Source organism: Hyperolius riggenbachi, chromosome 10 (assembly GCF_040937935.1).
Source record: "Hyperolius riggenbachi isolate aHypRig1 chromosome 10, aHypRig1.pri, whole genome shotgun sequence".
Classification (NCBI taxonomy): Eukaryota; Metazoa; Chordata; class Amphibia; order Anura; family Hyperoliidae; genus Hyperolius; species Hyperolius riggenbachi.
In genome coordinates, this window is record NC_090655.1 from 101591941 (window position 1) to 101602376 (window position 10436).

The window sequence follows — 10436 nt, forward strand, 5'->3', positions numbered from 1 at the left end:
CTGTTTTCAGCATTACCGCATGCGGTAATGCTTTATGAATTGAGGCCATTATGTTACATTATGTGTTTGTTCAATGTTCACATCACCGTCCTTATCAACGGTACAGTTCCTACTGATCTCTTGCATTGGTCAAATGAAATTTGACTATATCTTTGGTTTGTATTGTCTTCTGTATTAGTCTGAATATTTTGTAGATGAGAATGATCTTGGGTGCTGTGCTACTGCATACATCACAATAAACCGACAAGGTGAAGTAACTGTACAACATATCAATATAATTCCTGGGCTTTGTCTTACAAGGCATGAAGAGGTGAACATCAATCTGAAAAGCAAGCCAGACTGGTTCTTTGAGAAGAGCCCCCTGGGGCTGGTACCTACCCTTGAGACCTCTGATGGGAAGATCATCTATGAATCACCAATTGTTTGTGACTATCTGGATGAGGCCTTTCCTGGAGTGAAGTTGACACCATCTGATCCCTATGAAAAAGCCCAGCAGAAGATGGTGCAGGAACTGTTCTCTGGGGTATGTATGAATGTTCCATTCTGTATTTTGGTAGGTAAGTAAAGGAGATTCAAGAGCTTTGAGGGTAGGAACACAATAGGCAGAATCGCATATGCATTATCCACTATGTCCTATAGGGAAAACTCATGCGATTCTGCCTAGTGTGTTCCTTTATCCAACATGGAACTCAAGCTGCACACCAGATTTATATATATGAAACCTGTTACCTGAGTGAATCAGCAATGGTGTTGCTGAGTTTTTTGTCCAATAAGCAGATAGGTAGCAACTGAAACAGAAAATGAGATGTTACTATCCTTGCTCATAAATGTGGCAAAGTGTGCAAGAATATTGAGGCCCAACAGCAGAATGTATATTTTAGTTTTAAGTATTGTAGAAAGACTTTAGAACTGCCTTTGGGTTTTACTGTTGCCTGTGTCTTATTGGGGAGATTTGTTAGACATTTATTGATTTACAGGGTTTTAACATAAACTTTATCAGAGATTACTTCACCACCCTACAAAAAAATGGTTCATTTGTCGTTATAACCGATTATTTGGAGAGCTTTACTGACTTCCTCTTAGTACAGAAAATGAGGGAAATTCTTCCACATAGACGTGCATATATATTTATTAAAAAAATAAACAAATTTAGAGTTTTTAAAAATAAAATATGTTCCAGGGCTGTGTCAGCTGAGAATCTAGCATGTGTAGTGGTGTCTCCCGAGATCTCCTAAGATGTTGCATGTCGCAACTTCAATTGACACCAATGAATTAGGACATTGTTCCCCTCCTTATCCCACCCACCATAAGTCACTCCATCGTGCACCATACAGTAGAAAGGTCATAATGTACTCCCAGGAAACATTACGTGCCATTCAGGTATACTTGTGTGTCTGTACAGCAGGCAACCTGATCCTGACGGCTAGTACTAAAGTAATTGGCTATGGTCTTTAAGTTTTAGTGAGGTGGACAGGGCATGAAGACTAAACCATGGGGGTGAGAATGTTGTGTGAGAAAATGAGTTTTCAGCCTTCATTCCTGAGTGCAGCTAGTGTACAGTGTTCTACTGTGTGTTTTTTCTTTTTTATTCTCAGACGCTGCATTATTTGGCTAGTCTGTTGAGATATCACTTTCTATTCTGTCTTACATTTTTTTCCTGCCTCACAACAGTTAATTTCTGAAGCTGCAATAGCAAACTGTTGTGTTGAAAGTATTTAGACTACCAGAGGAAAAACCTCTTTTGGCACAGATTGCGCTCCTTGTCCCAGACTGTGGATTGCTACACATCCAGGGAGTTTACATAATGTTCTCAACCCTCTCATGTGATGTCTGGCACTGTAAGAAGATACAGTGAATGAATGACTAAAAGGAGAGCGTAAACCCATATCTCATCAGACCTAATCTCTTTCATTACTGTATCATTTGGGCAATCCAGACTACGGGTATAAAAGCCACCACACAAATTGTCACCCATTTCACATTTAAAGCAGACCTGAACTCAGAACTTCCTCTAAAAGATAAGCAACAGCATAATTACCTTTAAAGAAAAAGCTGATAGAAATCCTGCAGTAAATCCGTAGTGTCTACTTCCTGCTTTCAAGAAAGCAGACATAGGGTTAACATCCTGTGTTTACAAATTAACTGCTCTGCCAAGGCTGTCAAGATTCCTGAACAGACACAGCGGAGAGATCAAATTGCACTTGTGATTAGTCACATATGAGGGGAAATTAGACCGGCTAAGCTTTCTAAAAACATACACGGTGGATTCATCTGTGTTTTACTTCTGTCCTGTGCAAGAGTTCAGGTCCACTTTGAGCACGTTCTTTGTCTGAGATGTGTACCCCGCTCCTTTATAAAAAATCCTAATAAGAGCCTTCCAGTTTCACCTGGAGAGGATGGGATCATGGGACAAGCACACGTTATTCTACATTCAGTTTCTCAGCATAATTAATACAGTTATTTTCAATAACTGATTGTAATTTGACCAATCAGTTACTCGTCATAAAGAACAAAAATATGTGTAAATCACAGAGCACATCCATTACCATCATCATGACATGAAATGGAACTCAAGGAATGTCCATTATGACCAGTGGCGTAGCGATAGGGGTTGCAAAGGCAGCGACCATATCGGGGCCCTTGGGCTAGAGGGGCCCCGAGGAGCCCACCCCTCTGTCACAGAATAGCTGTTAGGAGCGCAGGCGAACGGGCAGATTCACGCAGTCGATTTTCTGAACGCTTCTTGGTTAGATTTGTGCCGTCATTGCAGCGATCAGAATGCCATTCCTTCTTTTAAAAGACAGTTTGCTTTCCTTTTACCAAATGGCAGGAAGCCTTCAGCAGGAAAATGTCCCAGGCATCTAGCTGTGCTAAGGGCCCATCCATCCGATGAAGTCAGAAAAGTAGCCTAAAAGAACAAATTTAGCAAAGAGAGAGTGAGACTCATCAGCCCCGATCTCAGCAGGGGAGCCGACACGTAGCTCTGCTATCTTAGCTTCAAAGACACCTCATTAAGCCCTTCACCTAGAATTGACCTGCTGTAACTCCTAGTTGTCTATAATAATCTATAAACTGCTATATTTGTCATATTTCCTGTGTTGCAAGGCTGCCAGGCCCTCCAAACTCACAGAGTGTGCCGGGCTTTGCCTGGCACTGGTACTGAGAAGGTTTCAGAACATTCGGAGTTATGGGCTGTCAGTTAAGCAGTTTGAAAGTGACCTGGTGATACCACCGGGGTCCTACCTCTCGTGTTTGGCATCATTGTGCTGGATAAATGCAGACTGACCAGAAAATGTGAGATAGAGCCCATATATGGTTAGATATGATTTTTGATCCCCAGGAGGACTCATCTCATGTTCTAAGGGGGTGTGTGGTTCCCGCCCTTACTCCCTCCTACTGGATCTGGGGTATAAAATGGCAGAGGACCCAAAATCAATGTCCTCCACTTTGAAACATCATCCTGATTACACCCTTGCCAGCTTGAGGACATGCTGGCATCCGGCTTGTTTGGACTTTGACACTGAGTCCTCCACTCTGAAACCAAGGACTTAGCATTTCTTTTCCCATAACATAGTGTGTAATTGTAATTACCCTAACTCACAGGCTCCTTTCTAGTTGGTCTGCTACCAAAATCCCAGCGGTTTCTGCGCACCGATTGCGACCACAGATTGCATGGTCTGTGTGCTGAAACCGATTGGAGGGCGTTGTGTGGTCCGGCCACTAAGGGCCCTGTGACAGTGCTGAGAGCGGTGGGTTTTGCATTTTTTTCCTGCACAAGCGTTTTTCTTGCATTTTGCATGCGTTTTAATGTGTTTGCGGTTTACATATACAAAACGCATATGCATTTTGTATGCGTTTTGTATATGTTTTTGTATGCAATTTATGCAAATCACTAGGAAGTCAACAGGAAGCAGAAATACATCATCAAACTTGTTTTTTTTAAAATTACGCATATAAAAACGCATGCAAAATGCATACGAAATGCACTAAAACACAGTACCTGTGCGTCACCATTGACTTTCATTATGTGCATTTTAAATGTGTTTTGGAAAAATATGCAGCAAGGCCAGCGTTTCTAAAAACAAAACACTGGTCATGCAAACACCTGCATTTTTTCATGCGGCCCATTGACTTGAATTATGTGCGGGTTTTTTTCGCTGCGTTTTCCGCAGCGCTACCATTTCTGCCTAGTGTGTTCCTACCCTCATATTAGCACTGTAATACGGTACTTTGTGTTGCCTGCAGGGGCGTCTCTAGCCATTTTGTTACTCCAGGCGAGAAATGCTGTGGCGCCCCGCCCCCCCCCTCCCCCCCTGTGACTGCCCCCCAGCCCCAAACCCCCACCCCCGTGGTGAACCCCTCCCCCAAGACATCCAAAAATCATAATACGGCAGCGTTTTACCAGAAAATCTGAAAATACATTTATTGCGGCATGGGTTCACCAGAAAATAGTTGTACTGCAGCAGAGCGTTTCACCATAAAATATACTTATTGCGGCATGCACTCACACACACCACACACACACACACTATACACATGCACACAGTACACACACTGTACACGCACACACACCGCACACAACACACACACTATACACAGTACACACACACAGTACACACGCACACTATACACACACTATACACACAGTATACACGCACAGCACACAGTAGACATACACTATACACACACACTATGCTGCTACCAGGGGAGGACTGGGACCTCTTGGCTTGGGGGGAAACATAGACTTGAGGCCCGTTATCATTGCAGCCTCAGCCCAAATTATCAAGTCGCATTTGCAAATTGCTAGCGATTGCTATTGCGATTTTGGCGTGCACTAGCCCGGAGAGAGGAGGAATGCAGTGAGACTGAGAATAGCAGGAGATGGAGCAGAGAGCTAATCTGTATTGCAGTCCCACATTACACAGAGACTAGTTGCCGGTAATAGGACTGCTGTCCCTGCCCAATCTCTCACACAAGTCAGAAAGCAGCCCTCCTGGAGTCTAGGGACTGTCAAAACTTTTCAACCTGTTTAACACCTTATCTGCACATGCAGTCATTATAACAATGGGGAGAGACCAGACAGATTTTTTTCCCACGGACCCTCCAGACGAGGCTGCTACACTCTACATCCAAGCAGTTACCAGCAACAGAGAGAGAGGAACTGAATGAATCAGTTAAGAGTGAAGAGTCAGGACTCAGGAGCTGGTGCTGTACTCTGAGCCTTCTCTCACTGACTCATTACTGTGGTTCTTTGAATCATTGAGCTGAAGGAACTGAATGAATCAGTCAGTGAATCAATTATGAGTCGAGTCAGGCACTGCTGTTAGCTGCTGCTGTAGTGTAAACTTGATACCTGAGTGAGCTGAGAGGCATTTCTTCTCTCACTACTCAGTGCAGCAGCGCTCCTACCTCCTCCTGCCGCTCTAGGCAAGAATTTATACTTGCCTGGTGGGTGAGACACCTGTGGTTGCCTGCGCTGGTGTCTGGAGTTGGATGGGCTTGTATGTTCCCCCAGCTGTTACCCTTTGGAGTGGGGATTCATTATTTGGCAGTAAGGATGATCACAGATATGCAAATTGTTCTGCGTTGATGCTAATTTATGCAAATTTTTATGCAAATCTATGCAGCTTGAAAATGGACCAATCAATTTAAAAATGTGCATACTTTTGGAACAATTTGCATCTTATTGATCATCTCTATTCAACAGGTGGGGCCTGTCTATTTAAGGGACTTCCCAGAAATCACGCCTTCCAGATTATTGTAATGTTAATGTAATTGTTGGATATATTAGTGCTTGTTCATTATTACAGTTAGGATCGCTTTTGGTGGGGAACTCGCTGGGCTTTGTAGTTCTGTTTATAGTTTTTTCTCTTGTAAATAGTGCACTCAACTTGAAGGAAACCTGAGACAGGGGATACAAAAAATATTATACATACCTGGGGCTTCCTCCAGCCCCCTCCAGGTTGATTGCCTCCTCGCCATACTCCACTAATTGGCCCGGTAATTCCTCTAGTCAGGTGTTGCGCTCCGGTTGCAGGTAGCATTCAGCACCTGCGCAGTTTAAAGGGGACCCGAGGTGAGAGGGATATGGAGGCTGACATGTATGTTTCCATTTAAATAATGCACATTGCCTGGCTGTCCTGCTGATCCTTTGCCTTTAAGTGGATCTGAGATAAACTTTTACTTATTGCATAATTGTGTTCCTTTCATATAGTTTATAGGGCATTGCTCAAGCCAAATACTTTTTTTGTTTTGTTTTAATACTCTAATAACCTATGAATTAAACAAGCCTCGCCCACAGCTTTTTCCAGTGCCTTGGCACTGTAGCAAGGGCTTATGGGAGCTCAGTCTGGGCAGGAGGAGGAAGAGGTTACTAGCCAGAGATTTCAGAGGCAGAGGGGAGGAGGAGAGGGGAATTAATTTACACACAGGCAAGCTGATAGCATCTCCAGCCCTCAGCCTGTGACAGTGGCACAAACAGAACATGGCTGCCCTCATTGTATCACAGGAATAAATAATCATAATCTGTTTAAGCTGTTGGCAGCTAGATATGCTGTGTATATAAACTTTAGATAAGATATATAGACAAGTTACTTGTTATAGTTAGTTTTTCAGCTCGGATCCGCAAGCAGATGAGATGTCTGACAACTCTGTCAGGCTTGGAACCCGATAGAAGCGCTTTTCTGAGCGCTAGTGATTTGAAAAGCTCTTGCTAATGTAATGCTATGGGTGTGATCCCACTTGAGCGATGTTATTTTATAATAATCCCCCATAGCATTGCATTAGCAAGAGTTTTTACAGATCACTAGCGCTTAGAAAAGGTTGCTAGTGGGTTTGAGCCCTTAAGATTAGCTGCATGCTTGTTTCAGGTGTGTGACTTAGACCCTACTGACCAGAAAGATAAGCAGGACTGCCAGGCAACTGGTATTGTTTAAAAGGAAATAAATATGACAGCTTCTATAGTACGCTGACCATACGTCCCGTTTTACCCGGGATGCGTCCCGCCTTCGGGGGGCGCTGTCCCAGGCTGCATGAGGTCCCGGGAAACATCCCGCTTTTAGCAGCAGGATGTCCCGGCCTCGGGACTCTGGCCACCATACTGAATGAACTAGCCGCAGCGTCTCATAGACGCTGCACTAGTTCATTCCCCGAAGCCCCGCTCCAGCAGCCTGCATTGTCCTCCAGCAAGCACAGGCAGAGCAGGGCTACGGGAAGATGGCGTCCGGAGGCGGAGCCCTGTACTGGAGACTATTTGTGTCTCCAGTACAAAGCTTCGGGCGCCATCTTTCCGTAGCCCTGCTCTGCCTGTGAGCGCGGGAGATTGGAGGAGGATCGTCCGGGGGAGCTGCGCGATGTCAGGTGAGTAAAAGCTTTTTTTTTCCAGGTGAAATGTGCCCACATTGCATTTATTTTGTGCTGACATGTTGCCCGCAATGCATTTATTTTGTGCTGACATGTTGCCTGCATTGCGTTTAATTTGTGCTGAAATGTTTCCCACAATGCGTTTATTTTGTGCTGACATGTTGCCCATTGCGTTTATTTTGTGCTGACATTATGTTGCCCATTGCGTTTATTTTGTGGTGTCTGGGGTAACTGTTGCTGCATTTATTATTCAATGGTCATAGTTGCCTATGTTTGCTGCTTTGGGTTTATGGTATACTATTAAACAGCAGCACACAGTTTCTGCACACCCATGATGCGAATCCTCGTTTGACCACATCATGGCGTAAACACTGCTTTCTTATGCCTCGCTGTTACATCATTACGTTAGCTCCACCCATACAATGTCATGGCCATGCCCATTTTTCGGTGCCACCTCCTCCCTCTCCCCCCCCCCCCCCCCCCTGCCGCCTCGTCCCGGGTTGAGCCCACAAAAATCTGGTCACTCTACCTATAGGTCTCACACATCAGGTTCCTTTCAAAGTTTTTTTACTGTGCAGAAAAAGCACATAAAAAAGACAAGTGTGACCCACGTTCAACAAGCGCACAATGTGCAAACAACCACCCACACGACGCGACCAACCACATGGCCTGATGTACCACCTGTATGTCCACACATCCAGACGGATAAACGACCAACTCTACACATTGAAGACATGTACAAGTCATTTAACAGTCATTCAAACGACTTGTATACATGGACCATCTGCACAATATCAGACTACCGTAGGACAATATAGATCCAGCAATGCCTGTTATCAGTTGCTCGTCAAGTTGTTTGGACGCATACACACGCCTGATTGCCGTCCAACAGTCTAAAATGGACTAAAGTTGGACATCAATCAGGCAGCTTTGTTGAGGGTGTGTCCGGGCCTTAACATGAGTGGCCATGGTTTTTACCACAACCCACAGCCATTGTGAATAAAGCAGAACTGCTCTGTGTGTCAGAATGTACAGTATATTGCTGTGCTATACCTGCAAAAATCTGTAAACTGTAATTCCAAATAGCCACTGTGCTGTCAGCAAGGCTGTAGTATGGATGTGACTGTCTGTGCAGACAAAAGAAAGCACACCTGAAGTGAGAGGAATATGGAGTCTGACCTATTTATTTTCTTTTAAACAATGCAGATTGCCTGGCTGTCCAACCAATCATCTGCCTCCAATAGCTTAAGCGATAGACCCTCAAACAAGCATGCAGATCAGGTGCTCTGACTGAAGTCTGACTGGATAAGCTGCGTACTTGTTTCTGGTCTGTGATTCAGACACTACTGATGTCAAATAGATCTGCAGGACTGCCAAGCAACGGTATTCTTGGCAGTCCATTACAGTGCAGAATAATTCTGCATGCCAACTCACATGCATGCAGGCTTTGAATTAACGTGTATGTTATATTGTGTGCAGTGTCCATTACAGTTCACAACATGTTAAGCAACGCACATAGATTCACTAAACCTTGATAACTCAAATATCACACCTTATCAAAGATATCACACCTTATCAACATTAACACACCTTATCAGAGTAGCAAAGTGTCACAGGAGCCCTAGTGGTCAGACCGCAAATGGCCTTCCAAGCGGTGCCAGCGCACGGATCGTGTGAACTCTGGTCGCAGTCAATGCGCAGGAACCGTTGGGAATTGGCCGCAGACAAACCAGAAGGGAGCCTGTGAGGTACGATAATTACAACTTTACACACTAGTTCAGGGTATAACTGCCACCACCTCTGTTACCATGGGACAGAGGAGCCCGCTGACTGTCTGAACCTAGATCTACAAATAAAACAGTAAAAACACGGTACTTACTTAGGGTTTGTGGAAATATGCCCGTTCTGGGAAAACTTGTAGAGTTCCCTTTGTTCAGTTCAGCAAAGTTTAAAATCCAAGCAATATGGAAGATGTCCTTTGTTTCAGCTCAGACAAGATGGCCGATCAAGATGGCCGCTAGCCATGTGTCCTCTGGCTAGCACCAGACAGCTCTGTACAGATGGAATGTGGAGGACTGCGGGAGTGGTCCCTTGCAAACACTTTTGAACAATGCCCCCCTTTGGGTGGAGCCTCATGTACAGCCCAGGGGTTGGACAGGGGCAGTGAGCTCCCTGGAGTGGTGCTCTAGGCCCACCAAATATGACATTTGCCATATCTCGGCTTACGCTTTGCGCACACACATGACCATCACATATTCATATTTCTCAGACTAGGCCAGTTCATATGATACCAAACTTGGGCATGTTTGCGTGCCCGGCAGGGCTGTATTTAGGGTTTGGGCTCCCTTAGGCACCCCAAACCTATGGCGGCGCGCGTAAAAAACGGTCGTGGCCACAGAATGCAGTGGGCGTATCCATAAAATACAGTGGGTGTGGCCAATTAAAATTTCCTAGCAAGAGTGCAACCCAAAGTCGGTGGGGCCATGTTTTCTCCCCGGGTATGAGTAAAGTGACCCTAAACAAGCAAGTAGGAAATGTCCCCCCCCCCCCCCCCCAAAAAAAAAAAACTCCACACATTAGCCAGTGTTCTCTCACACAAAATAGTGATAGGTATTAGATTGTGAGCGCCCCTGAGAAAAGTCAGTAACATGACTATGTTCTCTGCAAAGTGCTGCAGAAGATGCCAGTGCTATATAAATACATAATAATATGGTAGGACATTAGACTATGGCAGGATTAGATTGTAAGCTCCTCAGAGGATAGTCAGTGACATGACTACATACTCTGTGAAGTACTGCTGAAGATGGCAGTACAATGTAGTACAGTAGTATGGCAGCATGATGGCATAGTGGTTAGCGCTCTTGCCTTGCAGTGCTGGGTTCCCGGTTCGAATCCCAGCCAGGTCAACATCTGCAAGGAGTTTGTATGTTCTCCCTGTGTCTGTGTGGGTTTCCTTCAGACACTCTGGTTTCCTCCCACATCCCAATAACATACGATACAGATAAGTTAATTGGCTTCCCCCTAAAAATTGGCCCTAGACTAGGATACATACATACATACATACACACACATGA

General features: G+C 44.7%; 1 protein-coding gene across 2 annotated transcripts in view; it reads left to right on the plus strand.

Moving 5' to 3' along the window:
* Positions 1 to 10436, plus strand: part of LOC137536115 (glutathione S-transferase omega-1-like) — a 79724-nt gene that overhangs the window by 37980 nt on the left and 31308 nt on the right. For both annotated transcript variants that reach the window (XM_068258168.1, XM_068258169.1), the window contains one exon: positions 301 to 523. In XM_068258168.1, coding sequence (XP_068114269.1) covers positions 301 to 523 — 223 coding nt within the window. The remainder of the gene's footprint in view (positions 1 to 300; positions 524 to 10436) is intronic.